Source organism: Monodelphis domestica, chromosome 5, assembly GCF_027887165.1.
Source record: "Monodelphis domestica isolate mMonDom1 chromosome 5, mMonDom1.pri, whole genome shotgun sequence".
Classification (NCBI taxonomy): Eukaryota; Metazoa; Chordata; class Mammalia; order Didelphimorphia; family Didelphidae; genus Monodelphis; species Monodelphis domestica.
Window position 1 is genome coordinate 30293812 of NC_077231.1, and position 21217 is coordinate 30315028.

The 21217-nt window shown below is 47.3% G+C and overlaps 1 protein-coding gene across 2 annotated transcripts; it reads right to left on the bottom strand.

The window, feature by feature from the left end:
* Positions 1 to 76: 76 nt before the first annotated feature.
* Positions 77 to 21174, bottom strand: COPZ1 (COPI coat complex subunit zeta 1). 2 transcript variants are annotated; one of them, XM_056798001.1, is made up of 9 exons: positions 21028 to 21174; positions 10161 to 10229; positions 8693 to 8774; positions 7968 to 8059; positions 6408 to 6463; positions 3391 to 3468; positions 3166 to 3217; positions 2021 to 2059; positions 77 to 1393 (listed from the first exon to the last, which is right to left on the bottom strand). In XM_056798001.1, exons 1-9 carry the CDS (start codon positions 21043 to 21045, stop codon positions 1346 to 1348), a joined length of 534 nt encoding a protein of 177 aa, XP_056653979.1. In that variant the 5' UTR covers positions 21046 to 21174; the 3' UTR covers positions 77 to 1345. The 2 variants fall into 2 exon arrangements, with proteins under 2 accessions (XP_056653979.1, XP_056653978.1); XM_056798000.1 differs by lacking the exon at positions 21028 to 21174 and adding an exon at positions 12620 to 12682.
* Between the last annotated feature and the right edge of the window lie 43 nt (positions 21175 to 21217).

Sequence of the window (21217 nt, forward strand, 5' to 3'; positions counted from 1 at the left end):
CAGAGGAGGGAGTAAGGACGAAAATACCAAACCCCCTCGAGGGCGGGGGCTTCTCCCCCAAAACAGCCCAAAGCAATTGAGAAAACAAGACGCTTTATTCCCAGCCTTCCGTGCGGTGGGGTCCCCGGGCGGTTCCCCCCCCCCATCCCTTCCTCCAGGTCTTCTTTCCGGTCACGTGCCCGTGGGCAGCGTTAGGACAGAGGCCCACGTAAGGGGTTAGATGAAGTAGGGCAGCGAGGGCGCTCTGATTTAAGGGAAGGTGGGTCTCTGAGAGCTCCAAGCCCGCCCCCTCTGGTGTCCTAGGAGAGATCCTCACCATACCCCAACAGGAGGCTCCCAGGAGTCTAGGAGCCCGGATCCTGCTGCCCAGGGGCCTGAGGCAAGAGCCAAGATCAAGGTCTGGAGTCCCGAGGCTGGAGCACTTCTCAAACGTGCAGGGCTGTGGTGGGGGCCAGGGGAGCCCATAAATCCACCCCCCCCCATTCTGGGCAGAAAACCCGTCTTTCAGGGCCTGGAGGCCGAGCTTTCTCATCCTGGAGACTGGCTCTGTCCCAGAATGAAGGGGAACATGGTGTCCAAAACCCTATTCGGGGAAAAGAGTGCAGATTTATGGGGGATTGACTAGACAACTTATACCCCCAAGATGCACCCTTCTCCCAGGCCCCAGAATAATTTGGGTCTATAAATCAGGCCTGGAATTGGGGTTGGGGAGAGCTAGAGAGAGTAACTGAGGAAAGGCGGTATCTGCCTCTCCTTCACCCTGTTGCCCCAAATCCCTGCTCCCATCCCAATTACAGAGTTGTCAGGCAGCAGCTGTCTTGCCTGCCTCCGTCTCCCTAAGCTGTTTTTCTCCTTTTTTTGGAAGGCTGGGGATAGTAAGCAGGACTAATAGGAAACACATGAGAAACTGATAAAATCTGGGGGCCTCTGGGTAGAACGATTCTCATTCTCCCTATTTGGGATCAGGGCCAGGGTACAGCTCTCTAAAGCTTTGATCTGGGGGCACATGCTGGGGGTCACCCTGTTCTGTTCCCAGCTCTGCTAGGGCCCCGAGCCATTTCCAGGAACCTCACTGCTTGAACAGTAGTAGATAGTGGAGATGAGAAAGCCAGGAAGGCCATAACCCCTCTCTTGGTTCAAGCCTAGTTTTTGGTCTTCAGAATAATTCTGGGAAGAAGACAAAGACAGGAGAGGGAAGGCAGAGAAAGGTGGGGAGAAGAATGGAGAGAAGGCCCCTATTGTTCATCCTGAAGGGGCCCTGAGATAATCAGTCCAGTGCAAGAGGGTTGGGGGGCATCACAGTAAACAAATGGCTTGGGGAAGGGAGCAGGGGGCAATGGAGTCTTCACCGAAGCAGCGACCACTTGATCTGTTCCTTTGCCGACTGCAATACCTGCAGAGACAGGAGCATCCCATGGTGAGGACGTGGATGGACATGGGTGGCCTTAAGACCGAGTTCCTGCTCTCTCCATCCCCAAGGGAGGTCACGTCCAAGCCCCAAGAAGCAGGGCCTGTTGCTTTTCTGAACCCAGTGAACACAGACTTGAGGGAAAAGAACCCAGAAAAAAAGCCAAGGAAAATGGCTCCAAGGCATAATTCCTGCTCTGAATTCCCAGCTGGCAGACAACAAAGTCCCTCCTGCTGTACCAGGTAAGACAAGTGAAGCCAGGGAAGGATGGATCTGTCAAACCTGCACATTCTGGAACGTGCATTCCCAGCTTTGCCCTCATTTGAATAAGAGAGAGAGAGAGAGAGCACAAAGACCATCTGCTTAAGGCAAGCCGGTTCTGCTGGGGAGTAAATCACTGGGTAAAGGCTGCAGGCTGGGAAGGTTGGAAGGGGACAGAGCAAGGTTGAAAACCATCGATTACAGAAAACTGGGTGCAGGCTCTAGGGGGAGGCTTTGCAGTGGTGAGGCCAAGAAGGGGGAGTAGCCATCTCCCCGAGGGGTCCTTTCCTCATATCCCATCTCTGCCCTGGGCTGGGGAGGCAGAGAGAAAGACAGAAGTCAGGAACCTACCTGAGACACAGTCTGCTCGGTAAGGGGGACGTCTTCACCCTGTAACACAGATACAAAGCTAGAGCAACATCCCCAGAGGGGAGGGAGGGAAGACCACCAGGCTTGGGGGAGGAAAGAATATCCTTAAACTGACATCTAGTTGGAAGACAGATGACTTATTAGAGTCTCTGTCTCCCCCATCCCAGAGAAAGGGGCGTAAAACAGGCTGTGCCTTCCTAGAGGGCTATGTCTGATTAAAGAAACTTATTCGCCCAGCCCCTGCTTTAGGGGCAGGATGACCTTATAAAGGACCTGGCCCACCAGGGTTCTCTGATCCCCATTTCTTCCAGCCTTTGGTGGGAGGGAGGGGCTGACTCCCCAGTTAAAGAAGATTTTCCCATGAATATCAATCTCACTTGGGGAAGATACAAGGGGAGGGTTGGGAGAGCTGGGGAGAGTTTAATGGATCCTGCAAGGCCTAATGGGTAACGACAGCATGTTAATTTGAATAAACTGCTGCAACAGCAGCCCAGGAAGGGAAGGGGGGAAGTAAGGGCGGGGTGGGGAAGACCCTCCCTCTTTCCACATGGAGACATATGTTAGAGAGGAAGATTAAACTATGCAAATGGAGCCTGTGGCAGTTAAGGGAGAAGACATTTCCCATTACCCAGCACTGTCAGCTTCTGCTTTGTGGAGGTCAGAGTTGGGACATTCCTAGAATGGGGAGTCAGATCTACCTCCCAAGCCTTCCATTCCTTCTCTTTCCTGCCCCCACCCCAGGGCTCAGTCCAAGAACTTCCTCCCTTCCTCAATGTCCCCTTTGGAGGATTCCTAGTAAAGAGGAAGGATTCAGGGGAAGCCTTGCTGGAGAGGCTGGAGAATGTGATTCAGGAGGACGCAGGAAAATGAGGGGAAAGTTACACACCCATCTGGGACAGCTGGGATGGTGCCCCATCTCTGCTCCAAAGCTCTGCCTACTCTAGATTCACTCATTCATTAGCCCTGGGAAGCATGAGAAAGAACTTGCTTCCTCTCCCCTTCTATATGACACTGAGGAGAAGAGAAGTGAAAAGGAGGGAGCCTGAGGCAAGGGTCTCAGAAAGGGTAAAACCAGAAGGCACTCAGATGTGGAAGGAGTCTGGTTTGCAGGACAGGAAGGCACTTACCCGTAATGCTACTCTATGTACCACTTGCTGAGGGTCACTCTCCAGAATCACCCTGTGGAGATAAACAGGCAAGTTCCACTCACACTGCCTAGTATGAGACCCACCACTCACCCAGGGAAGCCCAAGACATCTCCCCTAACCCACAATCCTGTCAGAAGAGAATCTGACCTGAGAATTGCAGCAAACCCCTCCTGTCGCAGCCCACAGCCAATCCAGAAGACTCACCCTCCATCCACGATCTCATCTACAGCAAGGAAAAGGCCCTCCATATTCTCTAGCAGTGCTCGTTTCTCAACATTCTTCCTGGGACCAGAGAAGAGAAGGAAGACAGGTCCTAGGTAGGAGGAATCTGGGGATGCTAACTGTAATGAGGCCCCCCAACTAGGCAGACGAATTCCTCTGTCTTTTCAAGATGAATAAAGAATACAACACCCACCCATCTGTCGCTCCCTTGGGTAGGGATGGGGGCGAGAAGAGAAAGAATGTACATTCTCACAGCTGAATACGCTGGCACCTAGTTCTCCCTGCTCTTCCTCAGACTCCAGGATCGCACAATTTAGAGCAGGGATGACCTGTGACAATCATACAACTGAACCCCCTCACTTGGGGCAAAGTTCCAAAGTGCTTTCCAGAATGGCTTCACCAACCATACATGGATCTGCCCGTTTTCCTGAAGCCCCTCCAAAATCTGTCATTTAACTTTTTGGTCAGCTTTGCTAGGCACAATGGAGTGAGGCAGAACCTGAATGCCATCTCATTTGTGTTATTATTAGTGATTTGGAACATTTTCCCCGATGGCTTGGATTTCTTCTCTTCCCCAACGATTTGCTCATATCCTTTATCCAATTATCAAGGTCAAATAAATGCCTGGGATAATCATATGCAAGATTTGTAAGGTGCCTAACAAATAGTATCTCATTAGATCTTCACAATAACTCTATTATGAATTTTACCAGGACAAAACTGGGGCTGAGAAATGTTAAGGGAATTGTCACATAGCCATTAAGTGTCTAAGGTGGGATTTGAACTCGTCTTCCCTTGGAGCCAGCTAGCTGTCCTAGGTGCCAGAACTAGGATATAAACCTAGTGCTCTTCCTATAACACTCAGCTGTTTTACCTCCTTGTCTTTACCCTTCCATTCTTATTTCCTCCCAGTGAATCAGAGATTATCAAGCCAGGACTGCTGAAGACAGGTTGATTCCTGATTTCCCAAACCTCTTATTTCTTGCCCATCTGCCCAATTAACACTGACATCCCTAAGAGATTGCTTGACTCCCTTCTAGTACATTTCTCAACGGTGCCTTTTGCATTCACTTGAACACAGCCTGGTTGGGGCAGCTTAGCTGATTGGAGTTCTAACTATTTGAGTTTCTTACCCTCTACTAGAATCTGCCTCCCAGAACCTCTACTTGCAAGCCCAACTGGGTCCTCTAAGAGAGCTACAAAAGAATTCCTCTTCCATGGGACAAATATCTGTCTGAAGACAGCCGTTACAGGGCCATATGCTTTGCTTTTCTATACTGAATACCGCCAGGTCAACAGCTCATCTTCTTGGAGCAAGATTTTTAGCCTCACAATCATCCTGATGAGCCTCCCCTATCTCACACCCTTCTCTGAGAATGTGGCCCTCAGAACCAGACACCATGCTCCACAGGTGACCTGACTAGGGCAGACTGGCTCGGCCTTAGGATCCCCTTGATGCTTCCATCACCTCCATCTAAGCCTATGTTAAGCCTTTCACCAGCTAGGTCACATGGAGGACTCTAGTGAGCTTGTGGTGACCTAACACCCCAAGTGGACAAAGAGGGAAATAAAAGGAGATCCAACTTGGATCAGTGTTTAAAAATAACAATCTGTTTATACTGCTGCCCACACTGCTCCCCAAAGACCCATTTCAAAGTGGGATCTCAAAGCCCCAAATGAGCTTCTCAGCATCCTGGCCAGGTTTGTTCAAGAAATGAAATGAGGCCTCCCCACTGGGCTGAATCTGGCCAGGAACATAAGTTCATGAATCTCCCTCCTGCTCTGCTCCTTCTGAAAGCTGAATGATCGCCTTCCCAAACAAGTACATTGATGGCTTTGTTTAAAATGAGCACATTTGGAACTGAGGATACTAAAGGTTTGTTTGCTTTTTTTAAACCCTTCCCATCTGTCTTCAAATCCATACAAGAATGGATTCTAAGGCAGAAGAGTGGCCAGGGTTAGGCAACTGGAGTTAGGTGACTTGCCCAGCGTCACACAACTAGGAAGCATCTCAGGCCAGATTTGAACCCAGGCGTTCCTGACTCCAGGCCCACTGCTCTCTCCACTAAGCCATTAAGAAAAGAAGCCAGTATCTATCCCTACCCATCTGCAAAGGAGAAAGTTTGATAATCTGGAGCTAAGAGGAAATAGAGGCTATTACTGACATGAGAGATCAGTAATGAGGAGCAGAAATTTCTGGGTTCTAATTGATCACTGGTGTCCTCTCCTCTTATGTCCTGGAGTTTCTATTTTACTCCCCAACCAGCATGGTCTTATTTCTGTTCTTCCTTTGAAATGCTTCTTGTACTTCTGCTTACATCTGTATTCTTCACATAAATCCAGCTCAGCAAGGAGAGTGGGCAAAGGGTGCCCCCTTTCTACTTAGGGGGAAAACTGGGTAGAAATGATACTGCCAAATTAGGCTGAGGCTCAGGCTGTCCAACTCTGGTCCCTGAATGGCTTCTCTGTGACAGTCAGTCTTTTTACTCTTTCCCTGACATCCACAAGGGGAGAGAATGAGACCCAGGGAAGCAGCGGCAGCCACAGGTAATACACAGAAAACAAAATTTATAAACAGAGGACGTGAATTCAGAGGCCCAGATCTGGGACAACGAGCAAGTCCCATAACCTAGCCGAGTCTGATTTTCCTTGTCTGTAAAACAGGGATCTGAATTCTCTTACCTCATTAGATTGTTGGGGAATGAGAGTGCATATAAAATACTCTGTAAAGTATATAGCACTAGAGAACAGGCACTGTTATTCTTACAGTCATCAGGAGTTCTGATTGGGGCATTGGAACACACAAAGGATGATGCAAATTTGGTTTATTGCTGCTCCCAGCTTTATGTGGAAGGCTGTCTTCAGAGGAGATGGTACACTATCAGAGTCAGAATCTCATCTCTAAGAACTTCAGCTGAAATAACTCCTCAGTACGTCACTGGGTCCCAAAGGCCTGTCACATGTTTCACCCCAAACCCCCAGAGATGGCCTGTTCTTACCTCAGCATCTGGCTCAAAGAGTCAAAGAGGCAGTTCAGGACAGCCATGAGCATCAGCTGTAAGAGCAAGCAAAAGGAAAGCAAGGGCTTGGTGAGGGGCCTAGAAGCCATCAGCTCTTTCTGAGAACAAAATCCTCTAATGTTGCTGAAGCCTCAGAGCATGGGAACTGGGGAAGAGGATTCCATGAGGAAGAAAACCTTTGGTTACTCATCCAGAATGTCCATTCTGATCCCTTCAGTCATGCCTTTGTGCTAATGGGGGCCCTCAACTGGGTTAACTGGATGGAATATTGTTTCTCCAGGAAAAATAAACTTGTTCTCCCCATGTCCCCTCTACCCATGAGGTGATGTGTAAGATGGAACATCATGCCTACAACCAGAGGGGAAGAGTTCAACACCAGCATGAAACAAGGAGGGGGAAAAATGATCTAGATTCCAGCAAATATGATCCAAGTTTGGCCAAAGACTCGTCACCTTGCCTTCCTTATCTTGCTAAAAGCATGCTGATAATGGCCACTCAAGAGCTTGGGTGTTACTATGTAAGCCATAATGGTGGCTTAGTAGCAGCAAAAGCAAAGAGCCTGCGTATTGTACATATAAGTAAATGGTTAAAATATGGACAATGCTTCTTACTTGGAGGGAAGAGATTGGTTGGGGAAGACCTATCTGAGTCAGTCCATTGTCCAAATTTGTTATGAGACTAACTTCTATTATTGAGACCTAATGAAACAGGCACCCCACAAAGAATTAGGGTTGACGTCCCGACGCCATGTGATCTTGGAGCTCAATATTCTCATCTGTAAAATGGAGCAAATAACACTGTCTTTGCATTCTTCTACCTCCCGTGGATCAAATAAGAACATGAACGCAAGGCACTTTATAAAGCTTTAAGCTGTCATAGTGAGAGTAGCAAGAGTTATTAATATGAGCCCATGCCAATGTCTCCTTCTGATAAGGAGGTGACCCCTAAAGGTGATGCTAGTAGGGCATGAGCTTTGAGGGGATGCTGCCAGACCAGAAAGCTTTTGAATCTGGGTCCAGCAATGGACTCCATCATCCAAGGACCTGGCTAGTTAAGTTTAGAGAGGCTCATTACCAGAAGGTGGACCATGGCAGCTACTGAAGAACAGTCAGCATCTGTAATAAAAGGGCTCACATTTTGAGGGCACTCTAAAGGCTTACAAAGTGTTTTCTTTACAACAATCAAGTGAGGTAGGCAACAACAATATTATTATCCTCATTTTACAGAGGAGAAGACTGGGGCTAGAGAGGTGAGGTTTAGAGACCTGCTTAAGATTCCACAGCTAGTGGTTGGTTTCCTGCCTCCAAGGTATTCCCTAGTCCTCACTGCCTCTCCTAGGAAGGGGGTTGGGGAAGGCCACAATCACAGCAGCAAAGGGTATCAAAGGATCAAGGAAATTGTAAGGCTGGCTGTGAATACTGACTTCATGAACTCAGTAAAAGTAGTCAGACAGGGTAACCAAAGTGTTCCAAATTGTCTCCTGCATTGGGGTTGGGGAGATGCCTCAGAATTAAGGCTCCAGGGATGGGGAGACCTTACCTCGTTTTCATAGGAGCTGCCAATCACATAAAAGTAGAGATCGATGCTGCCCTTGTATACCACAGTCAGTCCCTCCAAGAGGGCAATCTCACCTGGAGCAGAACAAACAGAGGGATGACCTGAGGACCCAGGGCAATGAAAGAAGGAGCTGAGGGGAGCCCATGCAGGGATCCAAAGAACTCAAGACACTCTGGTGTACGGTTGCCTCAAAGGGCTTGGGCAAGGCAGGGGAGACAAGCTCCTAAAATCAGGTTCTTTCTCCCCTTTGGACATTGGGGTGGAGGTTGGGAGGGTGGAGTTGAGGGGAGTTCAGCCAGATCCTCCCACCACCTCCCCATATTTCCTTCCTTGTGGATGAGGTGGGAAACCAGTCAATCCTTTGGAGGTGAAAATGCAGAGCGGTCACCTTTACAGACTTCCATTTACCTGCCCTAATGGATGCGGTACAATAAGCAGAGCTGCAGTTAAATTTGTCAAGTGAGGGTCATAAATCCAGGGAGCAGACAGGTAGCTAACAGCCAACCTTCCAGTACAGTATTCCCGAGTGAGGTACACTCACCTCCCCATTCCATTTCTGAAGAGTTTATTGGGGGGAGGGGGAGGACAGGGGAAGGCAGGCCAGGCAGTGGCTTCTTCTTCTCCTCTGGTGTTACAGCCCCACCCCTCTGCCCCTGCTGCCCATGCCAGCTCCCCTGGATCTAAGGGGGTGGAGAGAAGCAACCTACTGTCAGTCCGGTGGGTCTTGTTGAAAATGTTCTTCTCAAAAGCCTTCTGCTCCTTGACACTGGGGTAGGTCTCGTCATAGTACTAGTAGGAGGGAAGAGGAAGAGGCAGTCAGAAAAACTGGGGGGAGAAGACTACCTGGGGAAGCATGGCTGAGTGCTGACTGCTTTGCTTCTGGGGTCTTGGGCTCCACCATTTTAATGCCTGATACTGCTCTCCTGTTACATGTGGCTTAGGAGAAGGGAGCAGCAAAAAAAGCACCCTGAAAACTGAGAGAAATGGGCACTTAACCCAAAGGAGGAGGAAAGAGGAAAAAGCACAGTAACCCTGAACACTTTTGCTAGGGGGCAGTGGGGGAAGAACCCCCCCCCCATAAAGCCCCCAAAGCCCCACCACAAGCAAAGGCTTGGCTCCTTCCCACAGCTCAAGGAAGGTCTCCTGGGCCCATTCCTGTCAAGTTTTTCCTGGGAGCTGTTGCAATGCTGGCAGAAATGTCAGCTTGGCCCCTTCTGATTTCCAGGGGGCTCAATAAACATTGTGCCTTTGTCACCAACAGGCACAAAAGGCCCTGGGAGATGGTGTTGCATCGCTCTCTCAGATCTGAGTTCCCACTCATCACTCTAGGGAGCTAAAGCTGAGGGAAAGATTTCCACAGCCTCCTGAACAAGAAGCAAAGCATTTTCTTTTCTTTCCCATTCTTCAGCTCTTGACTTCTAAGCAATTGAATCAGGAGCCAATTTGACACATTACTGAGCCTACTCTGGGCTCTCCCTGACAAGGGGGGCAGGGACCTGGGCTGCTAAATCGTTCTGCTCTTTAGGGGCCAATCCGTCGCAGTCAGATGAAGACCTATGACAGGTCTGGCATTTAGTAACTGGATAACTGTTTCAAAAGGTGTCCTGCATAGTTACATCCAATTACAGGGAGGAACAGCTGGTGAATTCTAAACTAATCTCTACCTGCTGATTGATTTATGCTGTGCTCACCCAGAGTTAATACGCTAGGGACCCAAGGAATTTCTCCAGAAGGGGGAGAGGGTGGCTGAGGGTTGAATGGGGGAAGGAGAAGCAGCATCTTTTCCTTTCCCATCCACTAGACGCAAAACACTAGGCTGGGGTGGTTGAAGGGTAATGCGCTAATGCTGACTGGCGACAAGGCTGGAATCCTGCAGAGGAAGGCTGGGAAAGGAGAGGGTTGAGAGGCAAGGACTGGGACCTGGAGCTGCTGGGTCTATTGGAGATTTTTGATCTGATTGTGACACTTCTCTCCATGGGGGGTGGGGGGTGGAAAGCAACGATGTAGCATGCATTCTCTTCAGTGAGAGGAGAAAATATACAGGTTAAAGGAAGGGACCAAAGGGCAGAGAAAATTAGGTGGGACAAGCCGAAATCTCTGCCTGGTATGCCAGGGAGAGTGGAGGGAGATGGCAGGGGCATCATCCTCGATGTAGAAATCTGCCTGTGTTCTCACCTTGGCAAAGAGCCGCTCTCCATCATTGTCCAGGATCAGGATGGCTTTGACTGTGTACAGAGAAGGTTCCTGAAGAGACATGGATTGCTTTTAGTTGCAGGGGTTCCCGCCAAGGCTGACAGCCCAGATCCCATTCCTCTCCCCCCTGGGAATGCTGATGGAGGATTTTAGTGCCCTTGCCTGTCCCCTACCACCACAGGTTCCTCACAGCCACAAACCCCCAGATCACAGGGAGCAGGGGGTCAGTGGAGAGGCTGAGCCTGACTGAAGAGTTGAGAGTTAATGCCTAGCATTTGAAAAGCACATTTCTGCAGAGAAAAACACAAGGCAGGTCCCGGCCACCACTGAGCAACGATCAAGGCAGGTCAGAGAAGCAATTCCAGTCAATAAACATGCTGAATCCCTGTTCTTAGGGCCTCTCCAACACCCCAAGCTACCACCCACATACAAATGCCACAGGTCAATCAGAAATATACTCTGCCACGAGACTAACAAGGGCTGCAGAGGAGTAATTCAGAGATGAGGTCGAGGGTACCCAGGATGCTTTGGCTGCAGCAGCAATGCAGACCTACAGTGCGGCAGCAATGCGGAGGAAGGAAGAAAGTAACCCTTAACAAAGCCACCTCCATTCCAAGCTGAGGGAACAGGGGGGCACACACATATACTCATGCCCACATGGCCCTCTGACTGACATGCTATCTGGGATTCCTACGGCAGTTTCTTAGCCCACCGGTCCCTGATCACCCCCAAACAAATCTGCATGTACAAAGACCAGCCTGCTCTTCTAGGATTATGAAGCAAAGAGGAGATTTATCTAAGGAAGTCTGAGAGCTGGTAAGAAGGGCAATTTCCTTTCATCTCAAGGAGCTGCCAAGCTTTGAGTGCACTGGTTTCTTTGTGAAGGAAGACCAGCCTTGATGAAGGCACCAAGAAACAACTCTCTCCTTTACTGCAGGCATACTACAACTTCCTCCCTGGCCCCACTCCCCTTAGCCACTGAGGCCTGAGACTTGTTCCCTTGGAGCTGTCAAGAAATAGACCCATTGGGAGAGGGCCAAAGAGTATACCCATGAAGGGGCTCCTCTTGCTTCCCTTTCTAATTAGTTCTCCTTCACACTGGTGCTCTAGTCTAGTGTTTGTGAAGAAGCTGATGAGACCATAAGGTTAAAAACAAAGGCTTTAGTAAAACTTTTAAGTTAAAAAAAAAAAAGAAAACAAATGCCTGGCCAGACCTAGAAAATCCCTACCTGGGATTAAAAGGGTCAGGCCTGTCCTTCCAACAAGCCCAGCTCTAGTCAGAGGTTAACAATGAGCTAATTGAAGGGAAGGGAAAAGACACAGACAGGACCCTAAAGCCTCTAAGGAGGTAAGAGCCAAAACAAGGCTCTAAAGGCCTTCTGGGCACATCTGAAGTGTGCCTGGTCCTAGAGAATAGGAATGCTTAGGAAGAGAAAAGAGGAGCCAGTCTTTAAAGCAGTGATACACTGGCCTAGAATCAAAGCTTGATAAAAGGAAGCAAGAGAATACTGAGGGTGTCTAAGGAATCCTTCCATAGCTAAATCTCAAATTTTAGCTAACTAAGCCTTCTGGGCTTAGTACTTGCTAGGTAAAGCAAGTAATTATCAATCATTACCACCAATCCCAATTTTCATCATATAAAAAGAGACAAAGACTCTCCATAAAAAAACACCCTAACAAAGCACATCAATCCCTTAGCTGGGAGAATACAGGAAGCCTATGTTTCTGACAAGAAAACCCTGTGATTAATGGCTGCCCTGAGTCATTCTTTTTTTTTTTAACCCCTTATCTCCCACCTTAGAATCAATACTAGGTATTGGTTCCAAGGCAGAAGGGCAGTAAGGACTAGGCAATGGGGGTGAAGTGACTTGCCCAGGGTCACACAGCTGGGAAGTATCTGATCCAATCTTCATCAATTTTGATGACCTCCTGTTTTCAAACCATGGAGAATTGGCTCCTCTCTTGAGAGGCTGTTTCTCCAGAGCAAATTAAAAGACAAGAGGGGAGAAGTGCTATAGAGCAGCCGAGCCTGGCAGATCCAGCTACGACCCTCGAAGGCTTCTGGGGTCTCAAATCCAGCTGCTCACTGGGCTTGGCAGCCAAGGAGAAGTTTCTGCTCCTGGCTCTTTCTTAAGCTCACTGGAAAGCCTCAGCAATGGAACAGATGAAATTATCCATCTACTTGAAACAAAAGGAGAAGGGTAATGGAGAACAACTCTCCAAAGCTTTGGAAAGAGAGAAGCTCCTAAGAAGTGTGCAAGGGACTGAATTATCCAACTAACTGGAGCCCAGTATTCCCCCCAGTGACTCAATCCCCTCCTGATTCTCAACTCTGCTTTGAAGCAAGCAGTTTACCCTCAAGAGCTTGTTGGGCAAGAGTGACCCTTTACTGGCAGGCTTTCTGGTCAGAGCCTCCCTCTGCCTCCACCAAAAGCCCTTACCTCTTGAACAGCAGAAGGCCCCAGAGCTCTACCATAAAACAGAGCCATCTAAGCCCCCGGAAGTCATTACTGATGTCATTTCATAGGAAATTTTTTCAAAAGGGCAGGTTTATAAATAACCTCCCGCTATCAAGAAGGACGGTACTTCCTGCACAATGGCCCAGACTTGACCTTTGGACAGAGGCTCAGGGATAGATGCTGAGATAGCACTCCTGGCCTGGGGAGACTTTGGAGGGTTCAGAAGTCTGTCCTTCCACTCCACTCCCTCCAAACAGCCAGCTGCGAGAAAGCTTTCGAGACAAAGTTCTGTGATGCACTGACTTTCAGAGAGCCACAGTCTGAGTGTATAACAGAACTTCACCTCAAATGCTAATGATGCTTGCAAAATGGTGGGTGGGAGGGAGTTGAGGGGGAGCCCAGGAGTCACAGCTTTTCAGCTGTCCCTCTCAGGGAAGCAACTAGGATGCTCTCTCCAGCAGGGATGAAAGAATGAGCGAGCAAGGCTTTGATCTCAATTGGAATGGCTGGTGGAAAACATCAGCCCCTTCCACACATGCCCTCTGCAGTGCAGAGAAGGCCTGTGGTCAGGCACTCCCAATGCCGCCCCCTATGGGTCTCACTGCCCACCTGCAACCCTACTTCTTAACCCATTCACTAGGCAGAAAAAGGGCCAGATCTGAGATACAAGATGGCCACAGAAAGTTCTATTAGCCAGATAATTCATTAGAGGCATCTGAAGAGACGTGTAAGGCTGTCTGGCTGGACCTCGTCATTCTGCAGATGAGATGGAGCTGAGGTGACCCACCCAAAGTTGGAGTGTTGGTGAAAAGCACCCTAATGCTAATTTCAGTTCATTTTAAGCTCTAAGAATTCAGAAAGCAGACCTAAGGAAGGTCCTTGAAGACCTAAGGAAGGTTCTTGGTAAGAAGCCAAGAGTCCATGGATGATTAACTGATCCACCCAGAAGCAGAAAATGAGTAGTGACTGAAAACCAGGGGGGCTGCCATCCCAACAGCAGGAGAGAAAAAGTGAGGCCTGGAGGAAGGGCAAACGGGTTCCCTCCAACTCCATGAAGGTAAATGGGTCCCATTTCTAGAGCTCTAGCACTCCCTTAAGACAAAGGTCCCAGAACCAGGAGAACAATGTACACAGAGACTGATACACTGTGGTACAAGAGAACGTAATGGACTTCTCCATTAGTGGCAATGCAATGTCCCTGAACAATCTGCAGGGATCTAGGAGAAAAAACACTATCCACATTCAGAGGAAAAACCATGGGAGTAGAAACACCGAAGAAAACCCCAACAGCTTGATAACATGGGTTGAGGGGGATATGATTGAGGATGTAGACTCTAAATGAACACGCTGGTGCAAATACCAACAATATGGAAATGGATTCTGGACAAGGACACATGTAATACCCAACGGAATTGCACGTCGGCTATGGGAGAGAAGGGGGGAATAGAAAATTATTTTTGTAACCAAGGAATAATGTTCAAAATTAACCAAATAAAAAAAATAAATGAAAAAAAAAAAAGACAAAGGTTCCCCCTACGGGGACATCTCACTATTACCACCCCAACTTCCCTTCTCCTTGCAGATGAGCACTAAGGCCTGTGGAAGCCTCAGGAAAAGGTCTGTGCTGGACATAAGTAGGGAGTCCTGAGCTCTGCTCCAAGGCCTGTGTGGCTGGGTCAAATACTTCTTTGTGCTCACTCACTCACATCCAAAAGAAGAGCCTCCTGATTCAGCCCTCAATCACCACCGGTTGGGAACAAGTTTTTACACCTGGCATCTTCTTCAAGTGGCTCCCACTTCTGTCACACCAAAAACTGGCCAAAACAGAAAGTAAAGAAAAGCCTGTGGGGAAGGGATGCTGGGGAGGCAAGGAAGAGAAAAGCATCTTCCTGGAAGGGAAGCAGATGGTCACTCACCAATTTCAACTCCATTCACAAATGACACATTTAGAGGGGGGAAAGGACCCACAGGGAGTAAGTAGGAGAGAAAGGATCTCAGCCCAGGTCCTCTGACTGGTGAGTGCTCTTACCAGTCCGCATTTGTTAAGCACCTACTACATGCCAGGCTTTGCACTTCTCTTTGCCAGCAGTTATATACAAAATAGATACAGAGTAATTTCCAGGGACAGGGCAAAGATAAGGTTCCTGAAAGAGGTTGCTCTTGTCTAGAATGTTCAAAGAAGCCACGGAACCTCAGAATCAAGTGTTGAGAAGGGAGCGTGGTGCCAGGCATGGGGAACAAACAGCTTGTACAAAGGTAAAAAGATGGGAGATGTGTGTGTGTGTGATCTGTATGGCAATTTGCTTCTCTCTACATGTATATATATACACACATATAGTGTTTCTCTGTCTGTGTTTTAGAAGTATCACTTTGGCAGCTGGGTGGAGGATGGATTGGAGGGGGAAGCCTGGAGACAAGGAGGCCCATTATAAAACTACTCAAAAGTCCAGGCAAGAAGTTTATAAGGGCCTGAACTCTGGTGGTAGGTGCATGAATGGAGAGAAGGGGACAGATGTACGCATATCTCCTCGGAGAGATGGTTACTGAACTGATGCTGATGGAGCTGAGTAGATCAAAGAGGGCCCAGACGGGGCCAGGATGATTCTGAAAAGGAGACCAAGGAGCAACCAGAAATATAGGAAGATAATTAGAAGAAGCATCATGAAAACAGTGATCATTTATTCAAATATTGGTCGAGTGAATATTATGTACCAGAAACTCCAGAGAGGTACTAACTGGCCAGATTTAGCATGATGGGGTTAAAATCCCAGGCCTGCTACTTAGGGTTATGTATGAATTGGAGCCAGTCACTTCACAGCCCTAGCCCAGGCCTCAGTTTCCTCATCCAGAAGACATGGAATTGGACCACAGAAGGTCCCTTTCCAGTGCTACAGGAATGAACCTATCTGATTTTAAGTTCTTTTTGAAAAAAGATTGTTTTATTTATCTTCAAAAGATAGTGTGAGAGAGTGGAAAGTCACTGTGATGTTTCAGTCTCAGAAAACCTGAGCTGCAGCTTCCATGTAGAGCAGCGGGTCTCAACCTCTCCATTTGTAGCAATGAGAATACATAATACGTATCAGGTATTTACATTCCGAATCATAACTGTAGCAAAATGACAGTTTTGAAGTCGCCACCAAAATCATTTTTGGTTTGGGGTCACTGCAACATGAGGAAGTGTATTGCGGGGTCACGGCATTAGAATGGTTGAGAACCACTGATGTAGACCCTGAACAAGTTAATCAGCATTATGCCTCAATGTCCTTGTTGAGGACAAAAAAAAAAAGATAACACTGTCTGCATTACTATGTCACATGCCAGGGCTGCAGTTAGGAAAGCATCTGTAAGCTGCTAAGGGCTCCACAATGTGAATTATATGGAGTGTTTGCTGAATGAAGAAACAGGAGGAATGAGGACTACATGGGGATGGCCTGCCAGCAGAGGGAGTAAAAGCCAGCTCCAAATCCAAATCAGAGAAGAGCAGCCAGAGCTGGGAGCTCCATCTATCCCCTTCCCCCTGGGACAAGGGATCTCCGCTGACTCCAGATGGCAGGCGAAAGAACAGAAGTAGGGAAGTCCTTCTCTGAAAGCTTGTCTGCTTTGGAATACCTATGTAGAAAGCCCACCCACAACCCCTCAACCATCATGAAATTGCACAGCATCATGGCAGGAGTGGTACAAAAGGGTGGGGAGGGAAGGGAGGAGGAAATCAGTTCCAACTGGAACAGGAGTGACTTAGGAAGATTTCCTAAAATGAAAATCTGTCAGACAATGGAGTGGAAGTAAGAGATACCCTCCAATCACCCTGGACTAGAGAAAGGTTGTTCTCCTTGCAGGTAAAAGACACAAGATGATTTTGGGAGGTCCTTCCAGTCCAAGGAAATGACGGCTGACATGCATTCATGAGCCAAGTCCATTTTCATCAACTGTCCCATGGGACAATTTCTGCCAAGTCCTCTATTATTCCCACCTGAGACAGGCAACTAACATGGGTAGGGAGGAAGGCCTGATTCATTATCTCTCTACAGCAGCCACTCATCAACACTCCACTTCACTGACCACCCCCCTAGCTTTCCTTGTTAAAAACCAGAGGTCTTAATGATCCCAGCTACAAGAGAGGAGTCAAATGAAAAGCAGTGGTAAGCATGGGGATAATTCAGAGCCCAAATCTGTTGTTTTCTTAATTACCTTCTCTCTTGGCTTTCCCTGTTCTCTCTCAACTAGCAGCCTGCCTCCAATGCCTTGCTTACCAACCCTGAATAATTCAGGAAAAACTATCTGACTGTCTTAATTAACCAGATAATTGCCTCTACTACCTAGCCAGTGGGCCTGGGCTCTCAGGAGGCTGTTGTTCTCCAATCTAGAGGTCTCTCTCCCTCCCTTGCCCATATGACTACTTTCCTGGACCTTTGAGGTAATTTACACCTTGCCAGGGACTGGCTCCTTCCCACCACAGTGAGGGAGAGGGGAACAAAATATATAAATATGTCGGAAATCTATAACGAGGTCTTCTCAGAGGGCAAGACATGGGGAGAGTTAGAAGCTGCATCAATTGCTCTTCAGGGGCTTTAGTTCAAGCTGAGGTCTGCTTCCAGCAATCAACCATTAAAACAAGCCGGCCAGAGTAACAGCACAGTTTATTCTGATCATTTAATTTGAAGTGTCAATAAATTAAACTTCAATCAATTAAACTAGGTGTGCAATAACCCAGATGGACACCCTGACACCAGCATAATCACAATAAAAATTTTTATGGCTGCCAGGGACCTCACCGGGGGCAATGCTGGCACCGTTCTCGCCCCAGCTAAGAAATATATCTCCACAGTGAGAAAGCGAGGAGATTACTTCTCCTAACTAAATGGAAAGGCTCAGCAGCAGCAAGGACACAGCTGGGAGAGGTGTACAAGGGCCTACCAGGAACTCGAAGGGAATGCTTTGGGGGCTTAATGTAATTGATACCTTTGGTGGATCAGGGGAAGGGGCATTCTAGGCCAAGTACCTCCACTGTTAGTGCCAAAGGAATTAGACAAAAACACCATTAAGATGATTCAGGAACCAAGGGGCAGAGACTAACATCAACCCTTAGGTTCATTGAGTTGGTTGTAGTTTCCCTCCTCCCTATACAACACATCTTCACCAACCTTAAATGGCCTAATTTTCTAAACAAGGTCTGAAGCCTTAGATTTGTTAACTGTTCAGAAACTATAACACTCTTATGGGAAATAAGAAGCAAGAATCCAGGAGTTAGCATGAGGCAATAGAAAGTGCTGGATTTGTAATCAGAGACATTAAGTCCAAATCTTATGCTGCCTACTTCCTGTGTAAATTTAAGCAAGGCAATTAGAGATTTTCACTATCCTCTTAAATCAGAGGAAGGCCCTCTGGACCTCAGTTTACACACTTGCAAATCGAGGGGACTAGACTAGATGATCACTAAGGTGCCTTCCTACACAATCCTAGGATCTATTTAAAAAAAAATGATTCTTTGCTTAGAAGGGAAGAGTGAGGGAAAGGAGGAGGAAACAGAACCACCAACTTTAAGGTTCTGAAGGGTTATCAATGGAAGACAGTAACCTGCTTATACTCTCTTCCAATAAGAACAAAAATGAAAGGATTGCATAAACAGAGGAACACAGTGCTTAGTCACAAGGCTGACTTAGCCAATAGGAGAGTTTAGAACTGGAAATGAGGTAGGACTTTCCTTCCTAAGATGATGAAGCCTCTGGAGAATGAGCTTAGTCTGTATTATTCAAGGACTCTACCAAGCTTGGATTTTCATGAATAAAAACAATGAATGAATGAATGAAAAAGCATCTAAGTGCTCACTAAGTGCAGTGCTAAGGGCTTATAATACAAAACAGTTCTTCCTCTCAAGGAGTTCACATTCTAATAGGGAAAGACAACATAAGACAGAATCCTAAATCATAGGGACATATTAGAATTCAGAAATCCCCACAACCAGGGCAGAGCCTAGCTCCATGATTGATTCTATGCCATTTGTTTTGCTATAAACTGTTTCCTTAACTCCTCTATTTGGCCAGAACCCCCACTCTAGGTTGAGTCCTTCCTGTAGTTTTATTAAAAAAAAAAAAGCTAGGTGGTGCAGTGGATAGAGCACAAGGCCTGGAGCCAGGAAACTCATCTTCCTGAATTCAAATCCAGCTTCAGACACTTACTAGCTGTGTAACCCTAGGCAAGTCACTTAACCCCGTTTGCCTTAGTTTTCTCATTTGTAAAATGAGCTGAAGAAGGAAATGGCAAACCACTCCAGTATCTCTGCCAAGAAAACTCCAAATGGGGTCATGAAGAGCCAGACATGATTGAAAATGACTGAACAACATAAAACTGTGCTAAAAGGAGTACAGACAGAAGGATATACTCAGGTTAAACACCAGAGGTTTATCCAGATGTTGAGCTGGGGTTTTCAAGAATCAAACCAGGAAGTAATATGAAAGATCTGCCTTTTCCAGGTAGGTGTGCATTGTTAAACACTATACAGGTAAAAAAGTTGTTTACCTCAGCACCAGATTGATCTAAGAAGTTTTATGTGGAAGCCTCAAGACCAGATGATGCTTGCTCATTAGAGAGTGTGAAAAAATAGTGCCTTTCTTAGTGGCAAGCATTTCTTGAATTAAACTGAATAACTAAAAGTATGTGATGAAGGGATTTTGAAGTGACTAAAGCAAAAATGAATTTATTTTGGTAGTTATATGGCCCCATTAAAGGCAAAAAAGAAAGGACCTGAACAGGAAAGGAAAATTTTGGCTATAGGATCAAGGGAAAGGAAAATATTCTAACTGGAGGTTTAAAAATTAAAACTTAATGCAAGTAGAAGACTACTGTGGTAATCTCTAATCCAAGGAAAGGAAAATTTAGTGGAACTAAAGAAACTAATGACCAAATGAATAGAAAACTGTAGCCCCCGAGCCCCAAAATAACTAATGTTTTGAGAGAATGACTTCAATATATCTGGAGTCAAAGGAAAGAACATTCAAATAAAAGATGATAATACCAGCAAAAAGTTGGGTCTTGGTGGGGAGATAAAACTGGGGTTTAATTAACAATTTTATTTTTAGTGTGTTCCTTAGACAACCTATTTATCACATCTCAGTTTTCCCTTCTAATCTCTATGACATAGGTTTATCTGAAAAACAAGATAAGTGATTCCCAGAGTGACCACACATTACTTCTATGATACTAGTACATCTGAGATAAAGATCCAGAAGACTGGGTCAGAAAAACAATGACAAAATGAGAAGGCCTGGGGAAAAGTCAGAATCAAAACCCCAAAATTATCTCTAATTCACCAGTACACACTCTTAAAAGAACTCTGAGGCATCATATTCACTCCTGTCCTTCAAGAAAGACGCCTTATAAAAAGAAATGGTGGGAAACAAGTTCTTAATTTTTGAAGATTCCATTTACCAACTAAGCACAAAGATGTCCTTCAAAATTCAAGAAGCATAAATCCTTATTGAATCCTAAATTCATTTTTGAATTTTCTACTTGGACCCAACAAATCTCAAACTGCAAGTTTTCCTGAAAAGACACAGGTGTCCCTTAGACTAGGGTGGAAATGCTGGAGTCTGATACCTGAAGACAACCCAACAGGTTTGTCTCTCTTTGCCAGGAGTCAGATTATAGCTTGATGCTTCTCTGGGAGGTGGATTAGAGGCTCAGCTCTAAAAGGAAAATGCCCAACATATGTCCATGATAACAGACTCGGGCTCTGAGAGAAGAGGAAGGATGTGGGTTTTGCCAACTGTCTGGAAACTACAGCACTGTTATGGGGATGAGAGAAAGAACAAACAGTTCGGAAGTCTGGACCACCTGAACCAACGGCCCTTTAGAAAGAGATGCCTTAGCTGCGTATGGGGGCCAGTCCTTCACGGAGTAGAAGAGGCACAAAGGTCCTGGCGGGGTGAAGGGAAGGAAGGGGAAAGATGCAGAAACTCCTGATGGTAAGAGATGAGGAAGTGCCCAGCCCCCATTCGCTCGGGCATAAAGCACTAAGGAAAGCCGGTGTTGACAGGACGACGTCCCCACCCCCACCAAGGAGACCGCCCCAGGGCCCTGATCCTGGTCCCCTGAAGGCCAGGCCTGCTACAGGGGGTCCTGCCTGCCTTAATCTAACATCCCGTCTCCCGACCTAGCCAGACCCTACTACCAATGCGATCCCTTCACGGCTGGGCCTCCTACTCGAGTCCGAGGCTTCGGCCGGGGCCCTAGGCCGCACATTCCGTGCATCATCCGGGACAATGCCAGTTCACTTAAGATGGCTCCTGATCTCCACCTTTCCCCCCCACTTTTTCTCCCCCGTCACTAGGGCTGGCCTCAACTCCAGGTTTCCCAAGGGAACCCAGTGTCCCAGGCGCCTCCCCAACTCCTACCAGGATCAGAGCCTCCATCTTGCCCCGCAGTTGGTGCCGACGTGGAGCTGCGGAACCGACGAAGGCGCTGATTGGCTCCAGGGCCCGGCTCGTCCGACCAATCAAAAGGCAAAGTTTACCCCGAGGAGGAAGGGCTTTCAGCTAGGGCTTTCCAAAACAGGCGCGTGTTCTTGATTGTCGTCTTGACGAC

What these genes read in the sequence shown, in the direction of transcription:
- COPZ1 (XM_056798000.1), bottom strand. Translation starts at nt 12,667, where the DNA reads ATGGCTCTGTTTTATGGTAGAGCTCTGGGGCCTTCTGCTGTTCAAGAG. An exon ending in GCAGCTCCTATGAAAACGAG is followed by an intron (nt 6,464 to 7,967) that starts GTAAGGTCTCCC and finishes TTGCTCTTACAG; the next exon opens with CTGATGCTCATGGCTGTCCT. An exon ending in GATGAGATCGTGGATGGAGG is followed by an intron (nt 3,218 to 3,390) that starts GTGAGTCTTCTG and finishes TTATCTCCACAG; the next exon opens with GGTGATTCTGGAGAGTGACC.